This window comes from Protopterus annectens, chromosome 2.part0 (assembly GCF_019279795.1).
Source record: "Protopterus annectens isolate FY-2018-M chromosome 2.part0, PAN1.0, whole genome shotgun sequence".
Classification (NCBI taxonomy): Eukaryota; Metazoa; Chordata; order Ceratodontiformes; family Protopteridae; genus Protopterus; species Protopterus annectens.
The window spans coordinates 10,952,419-10,977,841 of NC_056728.1; the positions used below are offsets into that span (position 1 = coordinate 10,952,419).

Consider the following 25,423-nt stretch of genomic DNA (forward strand, 5'->3'; position numbering starts at 1 on the left):
TTGCTGCAACCAAACAATCTAAACCTTAGCATTCTGTTAAATAATCAAATGATTGATTTAACTGAATTTGTTCAACTAAAATAAAAAAGCTAATATGCAATTCCTAAAGGCAAGTTCCACTTCAGCTAAACACATAAAACATAAAATGGAACTACTCAAAGGTTATGCACCTATAATAAATCAAATTACCCACTGTATTAATGCCAAATCTATATACAATCAAAACCAAATATCTAAAACTGAATTATTTAAAAAAAAAATCTACATACCGTGAGTCAAAAAAGCCTTATCAATAACCTTTAAATTAACAATAGATGACAAGTTTAACTAAACTTGTTTATTTTCCTCAGTTTGGGCTTCATACAAACCTACAACTAACTGAAAGGACCTTATTAAGACATCTGTTCCAACAGTTTAAATTATATTCCTTTTAGAAATTATTTTAAGGCAATTCTAAATAACGGATATCTTACTCTGATTAAAAAAAGATAAATACTTCCCTAATTGACAACTCACTCTATAGAGTGTGGGGAAGACAATGCAGATAATTTACACAAATTCTGGTCATGTAAGTATTACCAAAATATTTGGAATATCTTAATTGCTAAAATTAAAGCAACTATTTCTTGAATTATTAACATTACATGGAGGCTAACAATCTTACATATACATTTTTCTAATTCTCACATAAATCAAATCTTTATTTTAATTACATGCTTTACTTTGTTAAATATTATATCTCTCAAAGCTGGCTTAACTTAAAAACATTAAATTGGAATAGTTTTTGTAATATGCCACTCAGGCTTTTAAAAGCTTTTCAAATATAACCTAAATATCATTGTACCTAAATACCAAGGCAATAGTGCAACCAACTGGCAGACATTGTTATAAAGTTAATCTTAATTATACTAAAAGAATATTAATAAGACTAATAGCAAATATGGGTTATGTGATACCTGTCTATGACATACTGTCTTTTGCAATAACTACCAATTTTTATCTTGTTGGTAACACAAGGACACTCGAACACAGATGTGATGCAATACCTTTTATTGAACCAACGGAGGGTTTGCAATTACTCAAGCTAGCATCAAGAGTTATTAATTACTGATGTTAAATGCAATACTTAAAATATCCATTTGTACATATAAAGTGAAGCACGTCATTGACTTCCTATTGGCTAAAAAAAAAAAAATCTTGAAAAATGGTAGGGTGTAAAACATGTAGCTCATACTGCACCTCAGAGACAGACTGTGTGTGTGTGTGTGTGTGTGTGTGTGTGTGTGTGTGTGTGTATGCATATGCAAGTGAGCATGAGCAAGAGAGAGAGAGAGAGAGAAATGTAGAACAGGGTCAAGATACGCTACAAAATCAAAGTTTGGCATGTTACATTAGAGTTAGTGCTCATTAAGCAAATAAGATAACACTCTAGAGAGACTGCTCTGACATTTAATGTGACAATAAATCTCAAAATAAAATAAGTTATAATTTGTAAGTTGTTAGCCTGGCTAAGCAAGCAATCTTCATGAGACTGTGGTTTTCGTTAACAGAAAACATGAATTAGTAATAATGGGCAGTTCACAATGATAAGAAAGGCAGGGACTACCAAGGGAATAAGATACATAGTTAGAATGCATGGATATTGTGTGCAATCAATACACTAAGTAAGCTGTGGTTTAGTTAATTGAGAGAAAGAAGGAGAATATATATATATATATATATATATATATATATATATATATATATATACACACACATAGAGAGAGAGAGAGAAGAAAATGGAGTTGTTACATAGCATAAGGGTCTGAAGAACAGCAAAACAGGATAAAGTTCTGTTATAATGTTATAACTTTTGGAACTTAAAGTCTTAATAACTTTTAAGTTTTTTGTTACTAGTATTTTGACCAGAATGTTGCCTTATGTGAAAATAACTATTCTGTTGCCATGAATAAAATACAGGTGCTAAAACACAGAATGCAGTCATCTTAACCGTTACTGTTAATATTCTGAAATAGTCAGCAGCTTGAATTCAGAGTAAATTCACCAAATCATTGCTAGATGGAGGCAGGTGCAGCAGGCCGTCACACTGACAAAGAGGCAGGGGCTTACACATAGCTTTGGCTCACAGTAAAGGAGATAAACTACAGTAAAAGTAATGCATGCATACTCAACAGCAGACTGTGCTTACGCATGCATAGGATGGCCACACTGTACATCAGACATAGACAAACCAAATAACAATATACAAAGGTCAGGGCACAGTCGTCATCATTTGCATGGGGGGGGCAAGTGTGGATATCTTTCACAGGGAAATGTGTGGGTGCTGATGACACTGAAACAAGACTGGACTTGGGGAATCTCTGTGTTAGGGGAAATTAACATAAAAGGCTTTGTGAAGGGCCAGTGTCAATAGGTGTCTACATATGTAAAGCATTGGGGCTGTAGTGGTGGTGTGTGTCTGCTATAACACAGCTTTAGCAGTAGTTGTAGCACTTGGCTTCATCTACTGGACATGTCCAGGGCATGCCTGGTAGAGGGTTAAGCAGCCCATGCATGCACTCACCTGTGAGAGCTGCCTCTTACAAGAGTTGCAATGGAGGTACCATGGCCCTAGCTAGATCCTGATGTGCTGAGTGACCATGAACAATGTCCATTAGCAGATGTGCCATCAAAACTACCACAACCCTGGAAATGTATTCTCCTAGCCATAGCCACCTCTACAACAAATGTGTCAGTGGAAGTGCAATCACTGTGTGACCATGATCCAGGCCATCCATGGAAGGAGGTGAGAGTAACTGACACATGGTAAGAACACATGAGAGGACACAGCATATTCTAGTATGTGATTTAGTCTACAGAACTATCACACATGAGACATGCATTCCGGAGGTCATCTTGCACCCCATGCATTAGCCTTACTAACTTTGAAATGGCTGTGGTGGTACTAGTACATGTCTACATGATGTTCCTGCATATATGTTGAATCACAGCCTTTGACACAACAACTTCAGGGAGAGGATGGTAACCCTGTAGCCAATGACCACTAGTGCTGTCCCCATGTGGGTACTTGCCTACTCAGTGGGACTATAGGCAGATTCTGACAAATGCCCTGTATAGTGTGGCACACTTTTCTAACTGTGAGTGTTTGCAGTAAGTAATTTGTACTTCCTGTGAGGTGTATGTCTCCTAGGTGTCTGCAGGCAGAGAGGCTGTGTCTGTGGTCTGCACAGGGGATCCAGTAGATACATTCCCTGTGTCCAATGCACACATACAAGCACCAGAAGCATACATAAGAGAGTATTATTGTATGGAAGAATAACTGGTGCTTTTTATTTCCTAGTAGATGTTGTTATAATAGTAGCGTAGGCACTATACCACAAAGATGACATTGACAAGGTGCTTAGGCACTCCCATTGGTGGATGTTGTTATAATAGTAGCGTGGGCACTATGGTTTGCTGCCATAAGTTCGAATTGAAGACATCTGAATTACAAATGATTGAAATAACCTGTTCATCGATGTGTAAAGTCAAAATAGAAATAACCGACTGACATAATTTCAAATTGTAGGAGATATTCAGCTAAAGTCAATTCAACAATCAGCAGGCGATGAAATTGTCAGTCGCACATCTGCTGATGTCAGTGTAAGCCTTTGGAATAGTTGGAGAGCAAGCTAACGTGTTTACAGGGAGGAGAAAGCAGGACCAAGGCTAACACAGTAGGTGCATTACTTATAGCTATCTAGAGCGTATCGCAGGTACAGTAACATAATGGAAAGTTGTAAGTGGAAATTATATGTTCAACAGAATGTTGTTAATTGCCATGCTAACGGGTACCAAGTACCATAAACATTCCTAGAAAGTTGAATCGCAGCTATCTGTAGAATTATAGTTGTATGTTGATCAATATTTGCACCGATAGCTTGTAATGTCAGTAAATATCACTGGAATGCTGCTATACTCGATATTTAAAGGTAAAATAGATGAATGTAGTTGCTATAGGAGTTATACATGTACACATGTATTCCTGCTCTATAAGAATATTGCGAAGTATTTTATGTTTGGAATTCTGTAGTATATGTATCGGAGATACGGCTGTGAAGTACAGTTCGAACTGTATGTGTTCTTTTGGCAGGTTACTGAACTAGATAATGAGAGTGCTGGTCCATGAGGAGTACATGCTGTAAACAATACTGTCAGTTCACACAAAGGAAGGACAATGGGCAGATGCATTACTGTGGGGGGTAGTGTAAGGGCAGATGTATTACTGTGGGGTAGTGAAGGTGAGATACTGCAGAGAAGCCATGCACCTGACCCTGTTAAACCTGACTGTATTAGGGTTAAAGAAACAATAAAAAGGAGAGCTGAGCAAACCACAGACGATCCTTGCAGGGTTGTTTCAGAAGTACTGGCTAGTACATCAACAGATGTCACTGCTGATTTACCAAACACCACTGCACTGAAGCAGATTGTTGTTAGAGCAAGAAACAAAGGCAAAGCAGCTGCATTTAAGGATTTTACTGATCCAAGGAATCTAACGACTGGCATGTTACCTAAGTGGTAGTTTTGTCATTACACATGATGGGGATGAGGTACAGTCACCGTATAGTTGTCATAACAACAGTGAATAATCTGAAAATAATGTGTTACGCCAAGTTTATCATGGTTGATGGCACTTTTCCTATTAGTACAGTTGATTGTAGGCAAATATACAGTATACATTGCCCTCTGTCAGATGGCGAACATAGGAAGATCATTCCCATGGTATATGTGTTACTGTCTACGAAGAGTGAAATTTGCTATGACTGCTTCTGGAGAAATGTCATATGTTTGTGTAATGAAAATAGTGTGACCCTAGCACCACATATGATTTTGAGTGACTTTGAAAAAGTGGCTGTGAATGCCATTACACAACACTTTCCAAACTCAGCAGCCAAGGGATGCTGGTTTCATTTCTGCCAAATCATATGGTGACAAATACAAAAACTACACGACTGCTGAGTTTGGGTAGAGTAGGTCATTCTCAGTCCTTTGTAAGGAGATACCAGCCTTAGCATTTCTAAAGCCAGAGGATGTTTTTCCTACATTTGATAGTATTGAGCGTCACATGCCTGATAGTGCTCAGCCATTATGTACATTTTTCAAAGAGAATTATTTACTAGGTAAACTTAGGAGGCACGGGATGTATGGATGCACATTTGAAAGGATCCCACCACTGTTTGACTTGGTATTTTGGAATCATTATGATACCTGCACAGAAGGCTTCCCTAGATCCCAAAATGGAGTAGAAGGCTGGCATCGTCATCTCCGTAGCCTTCTAGGTAGAAAGAAATTGTACATTATGGATATATTACATGCTATTCAGTTGGAACAGAATCATGTTGAGGACTTGGTTTCAAGGTTATTACTATCTGCACCTCCATCACCAAAAAGGAGATGTTTAATGGAAAGGGAGAATGCTTTCAGAAGACTGTTGCCAAAAATTGACACCTTCACATGCAGAGGTTTCAGTGGATTGGTTGCAAAACACTGTTCATTTTAATCTCTGCTTACAAATATTAACTGGGATACTTGCAATATACATATGTCCTGCACTGGTGGATAAAACACATTATATTAGGGTCCATAAGATATGCCTCACGCTAAAGATGGATTTCACTAGCTATGTTTATTTTCATGGTGTGTTTCAACGTAAAATTAACCCAGGAGTGCAACAAATACTCTCTAAACTAATGTTACAATGCTCGCAAACTGCTGTAATTACGGTAAACTGGACTGCAAAGTATTGTGAGACTGCAAACAGCTATTAGTCTGCTGAATTACATGTTTAGATGGTGTTTACTGCATGGAGAGGCTTTGATGCAAGGAGAGGACATGGAGACACACTCCGAAGTCAAAAATGTCAATTTCGACATTTCCTAAATGCCCGATCAACATTTTGATGGTTCTACAGTCTGAAAACCGACATTCTGGTTCGTGAATATGCCATTTCGGCATTCTATAACTCGATTAACTGATAGTAAACTGGGCACTGTACCGCAGAGATGCCACTGACAACGTGCCCAGGCACTACAATGGCATATTAGAACATACTGCTTTGATTGTGCTTCCTTAAACAGCTGTCACTCCCCAGTCCTTTTCCTGATGCCATGCTGTCAAAGTTTGTGTTACATATAATGCTGTGTTCTGGTATTTGACATGTGGTAGCACTGCTCAAAGTCCTCTACCTTAGTACTAACAATGAGCTATACTACTGCACACATTTTGTTTTTGTTTGCTTGCACAGGTGTCTTGTGTACATTGTATAACTTGTTTTCAATGATAATATGTACTGACATTCAATTCATCTTTATTTTAAATGTGCGTTGTGTCTGAGAGAGGTCCTTCCTACAGTTGTGCTCTTACCTATCTAACATAGTCAATAAATAACTAAATAAACAAACAAACAAACATGTAAATAAAGATGCCTTTGTTTTTCTCCTGGATTACAGGATTAGGATTTTTTTTTAAGTTTCATACAGCACAATCTGAATTTTACTTCTAGCTTCTGTCATAGAAATATTTTTGTTTTATATTCATCTATCCATCCACAACCCTTTTTCTCATTTTTGCATATGGTGTCGGGTGTTACTTTAACAGTGACAATCATCTAAAGCCAAGGTTCACACTGCAGGGTGGCTAGTCCTACGTATATTTCATTTCATTTTATTTATGTTTTGTTTGTTTAAAATGTATTAAATTATCGCTTAAGATACAGACAAACATCCATTAATAGAAAAGAAAAAAACACATTAGCATTTTTTCCCATTTACAGACATTACACATTCCGTATGTTTTCTGCCTTTATAACAACTGCCTTTTAGTCCAACACTGCATAAATTGTTGAAAAACTACTGATATAGTAAATTATGTTAGGAGATCAGTTTACAGTCTGCCTACAATCTATTCAAAACCTAGAATTCAGTCTAAACAATTTGTGCACCAGAAATGAAGTGAATGTACATATTAAGCCAATCCTAAATAGCTTGTCAGCTTCAAAAATACCTTAACCCGGTTCCATGACTATGGTCACCTTCTTCACTTGAAAAAAATTTCTCTACAAGATGTTCTCCATTTCCCATTTCTCCATACACCATTACTGCTACCCCAGCCCCGGGGGATAGTACTGGGATCATTTATTTCTGTATAATGTTTCACAGTGTGTTCTCTAATTAGCCAGTTGACCATGTTTCAGTGTATGTTCTCTGGCTGGCCAAAGTGATAATGTTTCATTGTCTGTTCTGAGACACTAATTTTGTAATGTTTCAGCATGTGTTCTGTAATTAAAGGCTTGATAATGTTTCATTAATGGCTTGATAATGTTTCAGTGTTTCTCTGTACCTAATATTTTGATAATGTCTCAGAGTGTGTTCTGTAAATATGCTGCATTCCATACTTTGTTACTGAGTTGTCAGAAAGCACAAATATCACTTAACTGCATAATGTGCAACAACATTTCCAGACCTGCATTTCTGTGACTGGACAAAGTTATTCAGACTTTGCTCAGCCATGTTTACTTTTCCTAATTAAATGTTGCCATCTTGCACTGAAAATGATAAAACTGACAGAAAAAATCCATAAGCCTGGTCATCTTAAACTTCAGGGATCTCTTCACTAGAAGCACTAATGCTGAACATTTTGGTTGTCATCACAGAAAGTCATCTAGACTTTTTGAAATCTTCAGTTAAGTCCACATTTCTCTGTTAAAAAAAAAAACAGTCACTAGGAAATAAAAGCAGACGTGTTTTGTGTCTTGTAGATTAGCACAGAAGGCTAAGCCTATAAATGATTAATACATTTCATTCTTTAGTCTTGGGTTTGATTCTCCATCTTTACCTGCAAGCTATATGACTCTGAAGTCCTTTATCCAGACAGTGATCCTGCTTCACCCCTGAAATGAAGCATTTATACCTACTGGTACTATACAAGTGATTGAGCAGCCCCTTTCTTGTGTGCACATACATAATTTTAACAACTAGGTCCTACAGCACTTCCAGGTTTGTACCGTGTGCTGTTCTTCATCATAAAGCATTCATTTCTATCTTCACCTTCTGATTAGGAAAGCCTATGCTTTATACTCCAGGAAACGCATACCAGTAGATTCCATCTGTGGCTTCCTATTGTAAGATACAAGGACTGAATATTTTGCGGGAACAAATACTTACATTTTTATAACCCTTTGTATCAGGCATTGTACTTCTTAAAGGCAAGCAGGGAAACAAAGAAATAATAAAATACGTACAAGAAGATTTGCTAAAAACAGTGGCCTATAAAACTAGTGAAAAATGTGACTTACTATACTTAATAAATGAACTGAAATGGAAAGTCTGAACTAGAATGCCCTGGGGCTGTTTGTTAATGACAAATGATATTTCTTTATATAATCCAAATTTTATTCTGACATAGGTCATCAATGTATGAATGAATGAATGAATCAGTCATGTACATAAATAATACACGTTTTAAAATCTCTGTAAATGGCATGCATTTGTTCAAGTTTCAACTCATCCTACCAGTGTTGCTGTCCATCCATAACATACTGCATTATGTTTCGCTCCTGAGAACATTTCTTTATATCCACCTACTCATTTATTGCTTACAGTATTCACCATTGATATCACATTCTTTATGTTATTTATGAAGAAACTGATAAATGAAAAAAAAAAAATCAGTATTTAAGAAATGAACATTCATGACATTGCACAATACTGCAATGCAAGTATGTTTCTGTAAATATAACGTATTATTCATCTGCCATCTACAAATTGTCTCCTACAAATGCTTCCTTATACTGTATGCAACATTTTTCCTACCTTTACAACTCTTTCCATCACTTGAGAGGTGATATCCAGGTGGGCAATGGCACATGAATGAACCAGCTGTGTTTATGCAGCGCCCATTGGTGCACAGGTCGACATCCCTGCATTCATTAATATCTAAAGGTAAACAGAGAACCAGGAGTCAGTACGGGAATACACTGATCATCTGTTTAGTAACTGTGTCCTAAAAAATAAATCTAAGGCAAATACTGTTTAAACTTATGGAAGCGGGAGGTCTAGTAACATTAAAAGTGGAAGCTGAGTTTTTCTACAAGCCTAGTACACGGTAGTTTTTTTTTTTTTGTTAAGATTTGTGAATCAATTCAAACAGCTGACAGCAGAAGCAAGCCATAAATGATTTCCATTTTTCAGTAACGTGTTTGGAATTGGCCACATAACATACTGGAGAATATGCATAAAAAAAGACATCTGCTCCATGTCTAAAGTTTAATATACAAGTATGATTATATGGTAATGCTGAGTATGACTAGGCCTGAGCAAGGCATGCATGTGCTTGAGGTTGATTACGGTACAGTAGTAAAGCTGCAAAGATTTATGTTGATGTCCTCGTACTATGTTTCCCAGACATAGTGGAAGATCTGATAAGATGGCACCCATTCTCAGATGAGTGTGAACTTTAAGAGAGTACATTAATGAACAGTAAGCCAACAGTAAACTAGAAGGTGCTTAATTTTATTTACATTTATTTCTTGGATATTGCTCTGCAAGATCAGCAAAAGACCAGGGTATTGAAAAAGCTCTCTGATGATATTTCGGCACTCAAAATGCCGAATGCAGAAAAGCCGGAAAAAAAAGTGAAAGCTTAGAGAAGAGTGAATCTCAAAAATCTGTCTTCACCTTAAAACTTCTCTTTGCAGTGAGAGGGTCAAGCTCTCCCCTCCCCCGAACTTATATATACCAACTCCAAGGTCACCATACCTTGGAGAAAAGGGGAATATTCTGACAAATTGTATCTCTGACTTAGTATATGTGAGTCCAAACATTCAGCCATTCAGATTCCATGGTTTGGGACTCACTCTAGCGGGTCTTGACATTTAAAATGTTTACCTATTGGGCATGACCCATTTACCACTTAATGAACCATATGATACTGTTTGCATAAGTAAATGTTATCTTTCAACCAATATATGAATTAACCTAAGCAGCTCTGTGGCATACAGAGAGAAAGATTTATCTATGACATACATGACCCAGGACTGACTAGAGACCTGGGTGCTGAAGGGGCCAACTAGTGTAGGTAGGAAAGAGTGGTTGATTCTGATTCATCCATCTTGGCAGGACAGAGGCATTGGGATTTGCTACTGTACTGAACCTTTGCAAAGATGAGGGCCTGGTACAGCAGCAGTAAAGATCAGGGTATGTACTTGGCAATCTCAGGCAGTACTTATGCACTGTTGCAGGATTTAGGTGCATGTGTGGAAACCCCCATGCTGCTCTGGGCCTGTATCACATGACCTACTTGGGGCGCATGCACATTGGGAACATAAAGGATGGGAATTAAGTCAGTTAAAAGCAACCAACTCATATGGCTCCTTAGATGATAGCTCACTTATTGGTCAGCTATTGCCCTCACCACTTGATTAGTGGGACTGAGGAATTAATCGGCCTGTGTACAATACACAGAGGGGCTACAGGCTGACATGAATAGAAAACCTAGAAAACAAGTATGAATCGGCCTTTATCTGAGAAGGATCTTCATAGCAAGGCTTACCCATGAGGGGAACTACATCTTCTGAACCCCTTAACATCAACTCAAAGACTGCTACAAATCTGAGGTGAACAAAACTCTTACACCACAATGGTATGACCCTGACCTTGAGCAGTATCCTACCTTCACCAAGAATGATGCCACAATACAGAGATAAGATGATCAGCTTTAACAATTGGCTTAAACTCTGGTGTCATTCAAAGGGGATCCAATGTCTGTCTGCCTGGGATGACATGCTGGACAAGCCACGCTGCTTCGCAAGGGACGGCTTGCACCTGTCACCCCTGGGATTCCGGATATTGGCAAAGGCTCTTGCCACCCCCATAGTGCCTTTTTTAGGCAAGGCTCAAATTCTAAACCTACCACCCTAGAACACAATAAAGGAAAAAACTAAGGGTAATGCTGCTCAATGCCAGAAGTCTCAATCTCAAAATGCACGCACTCGAGGCCCTTCTCAGTATGGAGAACATCGATGTCTGTGCTGTGACAGAAACCTGGTTCAAGGCTCCTGAGAGCACCCCAGCACTATCAGGTTTTACCTCATATCATGCGTTCCGGCCCCAAAATCCGGACAATACCAAGAAAGGAGGGGGGTATCCATATTCATCAAGGACACCCACACCTCAAGATTGGTGGCAACGCACGATGCATCAGAGACCATCCAGGTGCAATTAACCATAGGCAAGACTGCTCTGCAATTTGTAGCATGTTACAGGCCACCCTCGCAAACTCAGGAACATCACATGGCTTTCCTGAAAACACTGGAGGGGATAAATGTATCTCCGAACACCATCATACTAGGTGACTTCAATTACCCTAATATAGACTGGGAACACTACTCAAGCCCAAACACTCTAGCCCAAAAGTTCCTGGAATTCATAAGCTCAAATGCCATGGAACAACTAGTCACCATCCCCACAAGAGGAGAAAACATACTTGATCTCATCATCACGAACATGGGAGCACAATGTTCAACACCAGAAGTATACCCCTCACTGGTGAGATCAGATCACAAACTAATCTTGCGGGAGGCCCTCATCCCGCCCCCACCTGAAATAAAAAAGACCACAGTAAAGAACTTCTCGAAAGCTGACTTCACACTTCTAAAGACTAGTGCGGTCTCCTTTAAGGCCCCCAAGCCGGCGGTAAACATTACTCAAGCCGCTGAATCACTTACAAATGCCTTCTACCAGCACCTGCAGGACTGCATGGATCAGGCAATCCCAAGCAAAACAAAGACTCTTTGTACCAAAGGCAAGCATCCGGTCTGGTGGACCCCAGCCATAAACAAACTCTACAACAAAAGGAGGAAGCTACTACAAGACACCTTTGATCACTATAAGTAAAAAGCTAAGAGCTCTCATAAAATCATCCAAAGCAAATTTTGAGAGAAAAATAGCTAAGGACTCAAAAGACAATCATAAGGCCTTCTTTAGCTATGTTAGAAACCTGGGAGGAAACTCCCAGATATGCTCAGAATTAGTTCAAAATGATGCGAAGATTACTGATCCTACAGACATTGCCAACATGCTGGCTGACAGGTTCAGTGCAAACTCCCCCCCCCCCCAAAAGGAGAGATATCTATACCAAACGATTGTAGCCCCCCAAACATCTCTAACGCCCAGGTGAGAACTGCTCTCTCCAAGGCAAAAAATACAGCATCCATGGGACCTGATGGTGTCCCCAGCTGTGTGCTCCACGAACTCAACGAGGAATTAAACCTGCAGTTAGGACAGCTGTTTAATCTTAGTCTCACCTCCGATAATTACTCCAGGAGTGGCACAGCGACTGTGGTCCCACTTCACAAAGGCGGTGCCTCCACCGACCCTGGAAATTACCGTCCCATTAGCTTGACAAGCCTTATCTGCAAAGCCATGGAGAGGATCATAATGGATCTCATAAATAAAGACATAGGGAATTTGCAGACTTTGGATCCAACCCAGTTTGGCTTTGTCAAAGGCAGATCATGCCTTTTAATGAATGAATCAGTCATGTACATAAATAATACACATTTTAAAATCTCTGTAAATGGCATGCATTTGTTTAAGTTTCAACTCATCCTACCAGTGTTGCTGTCCATCCATAACATACTGCATTATGTTTCGCTCCTGAGAACATTTCTTTATGTCCACCTACTCATTTATTGCTTACAGTATTCACCATTAATATCACATTCTTTATGCTATTTATGAAGAAACTGATATTAAATGAAAAAAAATCAGTATTTAAGAAATGAACATTCATGACATTGCACAATACTGCAATGCAAGTATGTTTCTGTAAATATAATGTATTATTCATCTGCCATCTACAAATTGTCTCCTACAAATGCTTCCTTATACTGTATGCAACATTTTTCCTACCTTTACAACTCTTTCCATCACTTGAGAGGTGATATCCTGGTGGGCAATGGCACATGAATGAACCAGCTGTGTTTATGCAGCGCCCATTGGTGCACAGGTCGACATCCCTGCATTCATTAATATCTAAAGGTAAACAGAGAACCAGGAGTCAGTACGGGAATACACTGATCAGCTGTTTAGTAACTGTGTCCTAAAAATAAATCTAAGGCAAATACTGTTTAAACTTATGGAAGCGGGAGGTTTAGTAACATTAAAAGCGGAAGCTGAGTTTTTCTACAAGCCTAGTACACGGTAGTTTTTTTTTTTTTTTTAAGATTTGTGAATCAATTCAAACAGCTGACAGCAGAAGCAAGCCATAAATGATTTCCATTTTTCAGTAATGTCTTTGGAATTGGCCACATAACATACTGGAGAATATGCATAAAAAAAGACATCTGCTCCATGTCTAAAGTTTAATATACAAGTATGATTATATGGTAATGCTGAGTATGACTAGGCCTGAGCAAGGCATGCATGTGCTTGAGGTTGATTACGGTACAGTAGTAAAGCTGCAAAGATTTATGTTGATGTCCTCGTACTATGTTCCCCAGACATAGTGGAAGATCTGATAAGATGGCACCCATTCTCAGATGAGTGTGAACTTTAAGAGAGTACATTAATGAACAGTAAGCCAACAGTAAACTAGAAGGTGCTTAATTTTATTTACATTTATTTCTTGGATATTGCTCTGCAAGATCAGCAAAAGACCAGGGTATTGAAAAAGCTCCCTGATGACATTTCGGCACTCAAAATGCCGAATGCAGAAAAGCCGGAAAAAAAAGTGAAAGCTTAGAGAAGAGTGAATCTCAAAAATCTGTCTTCACCTTAAAACTTCTCTTTGCAGTGAGAGGGTCAAGCTCTCCCCTCCCCCGAACTTATATATACCAACTCCAAGGACACCATACCTTGGAGAAAAGGGGAATATTCTGACAAATTGTATCTCTGACTTAGTATATGTGAGTCCAAACATTCAGCCATTCATATTCCATGGTTTGGGACTCACTCTAGCGGGTCTCGACATTTAAAATGTTTACCTATTGGGCATGACCCATTTACCACTTAATGAACCATATGATACTGTTTGCATAAGTAAATGTTATCTTTCAACCAATATATGAATGAACCTAAGCAGCTCTGTGGCATACAGAGAGAAAGATTTATCTATGACATACATGACCCAGGACTGACTAGAGACCTGGGTGCTGAAGGGGTCAACTAGTGTAGGTAGGAAAGAGTGGTTGATTCTGATTCATCCATCTTGGCAGGAAAGAGGCATTGGGATTTGCTACTGTACTGAACCTTTGCAAAGATGAGGGCCTGGTACAGCAGCAGCAAAGATCAGGGTATGCACTTGGCAATATCAGGCAGTACTTATGTACTGTTGCAGGATTTAGGTGCATGTGTGGAAACCCCCATGCTGCTCTGGGCATGTATCACATGACCTACTTGGGGAGCATGCGCATTGGGAACATAAGGGATGGAAATTAAGTCAGTTAAAAACAACCAACTCATATGGCTTCTTAGATGATAGCTCACTTATTGGTCAGCTATTGCCCTCACCACTTGATTAGTGGGACTGAGGAATTAATCGGCCTGTGTACAATACACAGAGGGGCTACAGACTGACACGAATGGAAAACCTAGAAAACAAGTATGAATCGGCCTTTATCTGAGAGGGATCTTCATAGCAAGGCTTACCCATGAGGGGAACTACATCTTCTGAACCCCTTAACATCAACTCAAAGACTGCTACAAATCTGAGGTGAACAAAACTCTTACACCACAATGGTCCTCAGACTAACCACCACATATGAATCAGAATCAACAATTTTCAACCTAGTGACATCAATCTTCACAGAATCTGCCATCACTCAGTTTTGCCATGCAAAATATTTAAGCACTATGTCTGTCTTATGTTTATGTAACTAAATATTAGCATAAAGAGACTAAAACACAATATAAGATAAACAGATAATTGAAACAATTCAGTATTACTCCTGTACACATAACTTAACATTTTCTGTCAAGATACCTAACTGCAAAATTTATTACAAAAAGTAACACATGCACACAGTAGCTGTAGTATATCATGGACTTCCTCAAATAAGCCAAACATTACATCTTATAGAAAAAAGTCTCAGAAGAATACAGATAATTTGGCAGTTGAACAAGGCTAAATATTATGACATGAAAAAGACTTCAGACAATTATTGAAAAAAAGTGCTAAGAAATGGTATAATGTTACAATTAATGAAAAAAGTTCTTGTTAATTTATTATTAAGTTGTTAATTTATAGAACATTAAGTCTAGTAGAATTATAAAGGTGGATAAAGAGAACAGTGTTGTTGTGATGGACCATGATACGTATGTAGTGAAACTGAGGGAATATTTATCAAACACTGATTTTTATTGAATAGTTCCCAAGTGTTTTATGTTAGAGGAGTTCAAGAGGATTGTAGCTTGTTCGATGAACCTTTTGTATGAAGGTTATATTGACTTTTCTCCTTCTGAAATTTTCAAACACAATCACACTAAATTAGGGAGAATATTGGGCATTCCAAAGATCAATAAAACAACTTAGACCCTCTCTTTAGATTGATTGCTGCTGCTGACTACAGTAAGACAGAACCTATTTCAGTTCATTTTGATGCTATATGTAATCTAGTTGTATAAATCACACAATGCTATCTTAAGGATTATTGGGTTTGTCTTCACCTACATAAGAATTACAAGTTGCAGGATTTAGGTGCATGTGTGGAAACACCCATGCTGCTCTGGGCCTGTATCACATGATCTACTTGGGGAGCATGCACATTGGGAACATAAAGGATGGGAATTAAGCCAGTGAGACTATGCTAATTACTATAAATGTAGATGCTTTGTATACTTCTATAATACAGGACATAGGAGTGACCTGTAAGGAATTATTTAAGTAATTTCACAGATTATGAAAATGTGGAAATCAATAACATTTGTCAGCTTTTGAATTTGTTTCTTACCAGCATTTTTTTCTGTTTTAAAATTATATCTACTATCAACTGCAATGGGTGACAGGACAACACTGGCTTTTGCCAATTTAGTGATGAACTGGTGGGAAAACAACACTTGGAGGCACATCATTTATTTCTTTATGTATCTTTGTATAGAAGATGCACAGATGACTTATTGTTAATATGGAATGGTACCAAGGATGATTATTTTACACATTTTTTTGTATTTTTACTCTTTGTGATATCCGTAAAAATCAACTGCCAATCATTAGCGGACCAGAGTTCCGCTGTGGAGACCCCTAACCGGGAAAAACCAAAAGACAAACAGCAACAACTCTTTGTGATATGTGGGAAACTCTGTACTTTTTGAATCTCTCCCTTAGCATAGATATTAAATATGAATGTTTTCACACTATTTACAGAAAAAATACTTTTGTTAATTATTTACATAGTAGTAGTTAAAATCCATAATTTATGTAGTGGAATGTAATCTGTTGACAGTTCATTTGGATTAGTCATTTAGTCACTAATGATGTCATTTTTGAGAGAGGTGTCACTTCTGAAACTGTTGTTTTTAGAAAGAGGTTATTTCTGTGGTAAATTAGACAAAATTATCAATGAAGTTAAGGCAATAGATGTTTTCAGTTTCAACCTATCTTAAGACACAGTTATGTGCCCAAAGCTGAAACTGTCTGTGATGATTCATACATTAGGGCATTTCCATTACAGATTAGTATTGACATGGCTTAAATGATTCTATTAATACTACATGTTTACTGGAATCTTAAAGAGTTTAATGTTTTATTGCATTTGTATTACTTTTACACACATTTTTATAAATGAGTTTAGAGTATTTTTAATAATGATGTTTACATTTATACTTAGATTCATTGAAAATGCTTCTGATGTGTTAGCTGGTTAGTCATATTATTTTTAGTTTATTTAAGGTGCATTACTTTTTCGCATTGTGTTCTAATGAAGTTCTCTTTTAAATAAAGTAAGCAGGTGTTAAACTTAACTACTGACTCTGGTCTTTGTCTTTCAGATGTGAGCATTTTATTTTGTTTAATTGTTTTGAGTGCACTTATTCAGTTTGTTCACCTTATTTTTAGTTTTAGGAATTCATGACTACCAAAATGTGTGCATAGAAGGTCCATAGCAGGTACAGACAAACTTTGTAAATTATGCTCTGGTTACCTGTACAGCAAAGACTGCTGCACAATTCTAAAACTTTCTTAATTCATCTCAAAGATCAACTCACCCAAAACTAGAACTGCCATTTATGTAAGCTAAAATGATTACTAACCCAATGTCAGTTCTGCATTCTTCTTTCATAATGCTTTGCAAAGGTTTGACTAAAGACAGAAGGAAAACACTGTGCATGTAGATTTTCTTAATAAATATCTAATAAACTGTGCACAAACTCGTTAACATGCAGCAGACTTAACTTCCCCTTGAGTTCTCATAAGACAAATCCATGAAATCTGTTGCTTGTGCATGTTTTGTTTGGGGTGTATTTGCTCAGACATCTTACACTCAAGTGTAGTTTCTTTTGACTGCTTGTAGTGTTTTTTTAACACCTTGATAGTATCACACTGATAGGGAGGAGTCCAGAAGAAAAATGCAATTTTGAAGTGAGTGTTACTTGAACCCAGTTCCATGTTACAAAAAGAAAGCCTCCTGACTTATGAGCCAGATGACCCTGAGGAGCTCTAAAATGAATGGCTTATATCAGCTCTCCCGTAGTCAAGGGAGGATGCCTGTCCAGTCTACTGCAATGCCAGACCTGTCTAATGGATGGAAGAATGGCATGCAAGAGGTAGACCAGGGAAGTGTGCCCAGCTTCTGCACAGCTGCTTTGGCACATAGTCCTCTAAGGAGTCATAGATTCATGGTGTGGAAATGTCTGGAAGTATGCATGTACTCCTGCCAAGGAAAGGAGCATTGTAAGATCTTTGTGTCAGCAAGCAGACATCAAATGCTGTGAGTTGGAGGTTATGGCATATTAGAAAACCTCTGAAAACTGCCTAGGTGACAGATGGTCATGGTTAGCTCATGACATCAGTGATAAGGGGAAGGAACTGGCCTGATTAGCCATTCATAAGGGGGTTGATGGCCAGCAGGCAGAGTGAGCTAACTAAATGACAAAGCAAGTGCATACTTCTCTTTGTATCAGTATGACCTCAGAATTAGGCTATATAGATAATGGGGGTGTTAGAAGGTAACGCCTTTCATGTGGGGTATATGGCAGATTTGCCACAAATCTACAAAGCTACAAAACTCCTATTTAATGCTGTAATCCTACTCATTATTTTTTCATGTTGGTCAATAGAGCAGTTGGTACAGAGGGTTAAGGCTTGGAGCTAATGTTCTTATGGGACAGTGTTTGAGTCCCTCAGCACTGGTTTGCCTCTTGCTATCATCAGACTTTAATTAGTCTGTTTTGCATCATATGTAATATGAAAGGCTATGTCTCCCTTTGTGGGGTTCATATTCCTTGAAGCAAATTATGAAAGCTAAGCTTTCATAGTTTGCTTCAAGATGGTGTAATAAAGCTTTCAAAATTTGTTTCAAGGCGGAAAAAGTTCTGCAACAAAGCTTTCAAAATTTGCTTCAGGATAGAACAAGTTCTGTGATAAAGCTTACATAATTTGCTCCAAGGAATGTGAGCCACACATACTACATGTGATAAAAACAGGCTAATAAAATCTGGTGATAGCCTCATAAAAGCATGGATTTTTCAATGATCAAAGTGTAAACCACTCTATTAGATGGACCTGATAAAGCTCAGCTGAAAGTATTTCCTTAAATATAGTTCTATAGTGGTAGCTCATGGTGTGTTGTAATGTTTTGTTTGTTACAAATAAAAATAAAAATAAAAATAAAAAGATTTTAACTAGGAATGAGGTTTCACATGCCACTGAGCTGGCAACTCCCCATGGGTCTTTCATGAGTATTCATATAAGAGACTAACTTTAAAGCTTTGGGATTGGCTCCTCGTTTTTTTCCATCTCGCAGATTTTCCTCCAATCAGCTCCCCTGGACCCCCCCCACCATTGTCTGTAACTGCCTTTAAATAACTGACTTGTTGAATGCAATGTATGCGAACAAGAACACTTATTCATCTACCCACTTAACTGAATAAATTTGGGTGGGAGGGTGGTGTAATGGTTAAGGTGCTTACCTTAAAAGTGCAAGGTGCAGGGTTTGATTCTCCCAGGGGGTAGTTGGCTAGGCTCAAAATGGTCCATGAGGGCAGTTAGCCTAGTAATAATCTATGACTCTAATTATTTGAAAGTTCAACAAGGTGTCTTTATTCCTCCCACAGGAAGGGTATCAGAGAGAGGCTCCTAGATCTGTTAGGTAAAGTGATTTTATCTAGACTAATCCTTTCTAGTTTATTGAAGCATAGTTAAAGTCACTCAAAATAAAAGAGTTTTGTTAACAGAGAGATAATTTGGAACTCTGAGGACTCTTACATGGTCATCTGGGATGTTCTGTATCAACCTGTTAGTTGATAATTAATCTTGTCTAAAGTAGTCTGCAGCTCAAAAAAAAAATGAAATAAAATAAAATAAAAAATCATGTTGTGTGAAACCATATGTTCAGTCTTTATATATATGTACATGATGAGCATTATTTATTGAAAGCCCTTCATAAAATTCTTAGAAAACAATACTGTCAGAGGTTTAATGAGATAGAAAGCCTTTTCATTTTGTGGACTGTGAAGGTCTTCAGTCAGTTATTAAATAACGTAAAATAAAATCTCTTTTCTGCTGGGATTATGACTTGATAAGGTAGCAAAGAACCCTAAGATGGATAATTAGTTTACAGATCCGACCTCTGAGTTCTGCGTGGCACCTGTGAAGACTTTGGAAATGTAATTTGCATGCATGTCAGACTTACCCTCACAGCTCTTCTCATCAGCAGCAGCAGTGTACCCAACATTGCAGACACAGCGGTATGATCCAGGCAGATTCTCACACCTGCCATTTTCACAGACCAGTCTTTCTGCACATTCATTAATATCTGCGGAAACAAGCAAAAGAAAATGTTATTGTAAACTCATGTATATTTTTGTCAGCTATAAATGTATTTACTTGCTGTTGTGTTAGCTGTGTACATACTTCCTCAAAGCGATCATTAGTTTTCTCCATTCATTTCTGATTATATGACCTCCTCTCATAAATCTGTCACATGTTTACCTTTGAAGGAAAATTAGGCTGCTTCAGGACTCATTCATGTGGCACCAGCATTATCACCTTACTGTGGTAATTTATTTGTTTACTTAATAATGTTTCTTAATGAAAAATGCCCACCTGGGAAATCCCTATTTTAGTCACCTCCCAAGGGAGAAAGCTCCAGAACCATTAAGGTGAATAAAGGCAGTACATAGGAAAAACATCTCTGAAATATTATGAAACATCATAACATATGATTCAGGCATTGGGAACTGACACAGTGATGTCCATATTATGTAAGCAGTAAATACTAATGTCTTACTGAATGACACTAAATGATAAAAAAAATCTGCCCCAATGTGTAATTATGGTCCTTAGCTGAAAAAAGTAGTTTTCAGGAGTTAATGACTGTAGACATACCACATACTTGTAAAAAATATCTTGCAGAATTACACATGGATGTACAAATGACATATTTAAGTATTACTTATTGGGCTAATGCATCATAAGCCTGAGAGGCCTGCAGAAAATGTAGCACAGATGTACAAGTGCATCATGATTACAAATTACATTGGTATCTCTAAATCATGGTACTTAATGCAATCTGTAAGCTAGTACAGAAATAACAAAGGTACCTGAAATTCAGATGTTAGTAACAAGTCACAACTTACTAAGAAGTCACAGCACACTGACTCCTAACTGTATATCCCGTCTAATTGTGCTGGTGCCACACTCAGATAAAAGAAATAGAAAACCTACTAGAAACGATGTCTCCAGAAGGCCCCCCTGGGACAGACTGCATGATCCCTTGCTATATAAACACACAAACATATATATATATATATATATATATATATATATATATATATATATATATATATATAAATATAAATATATATATATATATATATATATATATATATATATATATATATATATTTATATATATATAGTTATATATATATTTATATGCTATAGAAAGATTACCATACCGACCTCCCCACCACCATAACTTCACCTTAATAGTCACTCAAAACATTATGCCCAGCAAATGGAAAACTGCACGACCCGAGGTGACCACTCCAACCACAAACTTCTTCAGACTCATATCCTGTCTGCCACATCTGGGCAATGTCTTACAAAGGTTAATGTTTGACCACCTCTATACCTGCTTGAAACAATATACTATGCTTTCATCCCAACAATGTGGATTCTGTACAGGCAGAAGTACGACTGCCTTACTAACCCTCAGTGATGATGTTTTACTAAAATTGGACAAAGAAAAAGTAACTTGCATAGTGTTTGCCAACATTACCAAAGCCTTTAGCATAGTAAACCACAATCTACACAAGCATTAGTGAAAATGTGTCTGAATTAAACAGACATCATCAAGTAAAATAGTGTCTTCCCTCTCTAACTCACTCCCCATTACAAAAAGAAATACCTCAAGAATCAAGACAGTTCTTTGCTTTTACCATAAACAGATAACTTCTACTCTGGCCTCCCAGACAGGCCTGCAGTACTGTATGCAAATGATATATTCTTTTGTAGAGCTGACCCTTCCCCGAAGCTGTCAGAAGGTTAGTAATTAGATCAAAAGTTAACCTCCCAAAACCATAAAAAAGATGACCATAGCAAAAATAAATAAATTCTTGCTTTGAGGATGGGAAATTCCACTATTTCCTAATACCAAAAGGCATTCTCATGTCCCACCTTTCAGTAGGAAAGGCATTTTTCTGGCAATATGGACTTCCTCTCATTATAACAGCAAACAAAAATAAATAAATAAATAAATAAAATATTGCAAGAAATTGTCAACAAAACATGAAGGCATAAACTCTACAACAACCTTCCATCTAAAGTTAAATGGCTTATATAAAAACAGCAAGCAGACTTTCTCTGGGGTCCTGCTTGTACAAACTCAGAACATATGAAACATTTAAAAACTTAATCAGTTAGCTACCTTTCAAGCAATCTAACAGTGAATGTCAATCACAAAATTGCAATGTCCCCTTCTACAGGCTCCCCAAAACAAACTTTCTGTCAGTGACCACAGTTTTTCTTCCCTAGCCTCTGAACTCTTGACAATCTCTCCCTATATCTCTTAAAAACTTCAATTCCTATAATACCTACAAGAAAGGTTTTTAAAAAGCACTCTCAATCAGTTGCCATATGTAAATGCTTTTGTAATAATAACCTACACGATTCATCTTACTTTCCACATCTGTCTTAGAGTTAGTGCCTATGCTCCACATCCCTCTTAGAGGAACTGCCACTCCCCACATCCATCTTAGAGGGACTGCTGACTTTCACATCCATCTTAGAGGCACCTCCTACTCTCCACATCCATCTTAGAGGCACTTCCTACTCTCTATATTCAATTTAGATAGACCATCTACTCTCTACATCCCTCGTAGAGGAACTATCTGCTCTCCACATCTATCTAGGTAGCACTGCCCACTTTCACACCCCTCTTAAAGGCACTGCCTACTCTCTGCATCAATCTTATAGGCACCACCTAATCTCTGTATCCCTCTTAGAGGCACTACCTAATCCTGACATCCCTCTTAGAAGCAGCACCTCCTCTCCACATTCCTCTTAGAGACACTTCTTACTCTCCATATCCCTCTTAGAGACACTGCTTACTCTCTGCTTCCTTCTTAGAGACATTGCCTACTTTTCTCATTCTTTTTAGGGCACTGCCTATACTCCACACTCCTCTAAGAGGCACTGCCTATTCTCTATTACACTCTTAGAGGCACTGCCTAACCTAATCCCCACATCCATCTTGGAGCACTGTCTAGTCTCCTCATCCATGAAGGATACACTGCTTATGCTCCACATCCATCTTAAAGGATCCACCTACTTTTCACATCCACCTTAGAGGTAGATACCAATCACACACCCACAACACAGAAACACATAAGATATGGTGAATAAAAGATACGAGTATATTTCTCCCCTACCTTCCAATTATATACCTGTGCTTTATTTTTAAGGGCAAATGCAGATGAGCATTCTTAATTATCGAAGGGGTCCTCATTGCCAGCCCTTTCCCACCTAAGAGTTACTGAGCAAAAAAAGTATCAACAATTTGCTTCATTATGTGTTGTTCTGTAACGACGACCATGTAAATTTATTATACATATTTTATAAATATATATATATATATATATATATATATATATATATATATACATATATATATATATATATACACACACACACAAACACACACACACACACACACACACACACACACACACACACACACACACACACACACACACACGGGTCCCTCATCAAACATGGAGTACTCAAGTACTCACAAAAGCAAACAAAAACAATGAAAGAACGATCCTTTTAGATCAAACCTAAAATGATCAAAAACCAAGCAAGCTCCCCTGCTATTTATATATATAATATATATATATATATATATATATATATATATATATATATATATAGGCTCCGTTCAGAATTTCAAAGCTCAAAACTTATTTCATATGATCGAAGATCATATGTTCGAAGTTTTAAAACGTTGAAATCCTGAACAGAGATTGGCATGTAGAGCAGACCAGGAGATTTTTCTTGTCCTCGCTGTAGTGTGATTTCAGAATTGGTATATTTAAGTTGCGGGGGTGTGGGGTGGAGGGGGGCTTGCCCCCCTGCATACACATGTTTTAGTGTGTTGGGTGTTTTTTTGGGGAGAGGTTCACAAATTTGAGATTCCAAGATCTCGAGATTCATATACTCTTTATACCTCCCTATTTTTGTTTTGTAGTTTAAATTTGGTGGCTTTTGCAGTTGCCCGCCCACTGTAGATTTGATCTGGGACACTCCCCCAGTCCCATCTCTTTACCACATTCTACCTTATAAACTCTTTCTGCACTTGTTTTTAGTCCTTTTTAATTTAATTGCATTTTTTAAACTGTGTTTGGTCTAATATTGCTACATACTCAAGTGTGCTAGCTTGCACTGCATGTGAATTGTTTTTACTACTGTTTTTACTACTTTTCTGTAAAAAAAAAAAAACTGTAAGCCTGTTTCCTACCTTTCCTGTAACTAGTGTTCCAGATACAGATTTGCTGTATCCAGGACTGTATGTAAGCTTTTGAACCCCCAAGCCTTTCTGTGTTGGAGGGAAGCCTTCTAGCTTATCAGTGGGAGTGGTAAGCACTAGGTAACCTGTCTACCACATAAGGAGTGGTTCTGGCCCAGAAAATGTAGTTATTGGCCATTTGGGCAATCTCTTCCATCTCTCTCAACTTTCTGATTTGAAAGCCTGCATTTGCACTTGTTTCTGTCCTGTAACTCGTCTAGTGCAGATACAGATTCTTAGTTTTAGCACTTAAATTTGCTTATTCATGCTCAGCACTTGTTCAGAACTTGTAAGCCCTAAATAAGATACTAATTACTATAGCACTCAATCTTCCTCATTACCTAGAGGAAAACAGTTTTTGTACTTACTTTTCTCACTTGCTTAGAGAAAAACAGCTCTTGTACTCACTTTCCTCACTTATCTAGAGGAAAATAATTTTTTATTCAGGCATGTCCAAGGGTCAGCTCCCAGTTTTCTTTCCTGTCTACCTGATGAATCTGGCATCTTGAGGCAATGTAGGAATTGCCTCATGTACACAGACAACCCTCTCCTCCTACCACCCAACACTACAACCTGTAAGAGATGCAGTTATCTAGCCAAACTGGAGGTAAAGCTCTCTCCATCCAAGACTGCACTTGAGAGTCATGATGAGAAGGTAAACATCTGCACCACACCACACTCATCACATAGTCTCACTAAATCTACATCACCAAAATCCACACATAGTAACACAAAACCATTCGCGGAGGCTCTCAGTAATAATCTGTCCAAGCAAGAGAGACCTCCAAAGCAGAAACGCAAGCAACCTCCATCCCCCAACACAACCCAAATGACACATAGCCCACAGACTCAGTGTGCCACTCAACCACAGCCAATAAGGCAAAACAACGTACCCAACACACTAGTCAAAGGCGACTCTATAGTCAGGCACACTGATGTCCCACTCACCAGGCTAAACAAGGAGAAGGTTACTGTCAGCTGCCTGTCGGGTGCCAGGATCCGCAACATAACCCATGCACTCAGGTCACTCCACAACAAGTATAAATATGACTCTGTCATTGTCCATGTTGGTGTGAATGACCTGAGACGTACCTCCCTGGACTACATGAAAAGAGACATGGAAGAGCTCTCCGATCTTGTAGCTTAGGCAGGTATGACCCTAGC

At 38.0% G+C, this 25,423-nt stretch overlaps 1 protein-coding gene across 1 annotated transcript in view; it reads right to left on the reverse strand.

Annotated features, from left to right (window-relative positions):
• Positions 1–25,423, reverse strand: part of LTBP3 (latent transforming growth factor beta binding protein 3) — a 1,089,474-nt gene that overhangs the window by 120,368 nt on the left and 943,683 nt on the right. Inside the window, exons 15-16 of the mRNA XM_044060493.1 lie at positions 19,883–20,005; positions 12,948–13,070 (exon numbers count right to left, since the gene is read on the reverse strand). Coding sequence (XP_043916428.1) covers positions 12,948–13,070; positions 19,883–20,005 — 246 coding nt within the window. The remainder of the gene's footprint in view (positions 1–12,947; positions 13,071–19,882; positions 20,006–25,423) is intronic.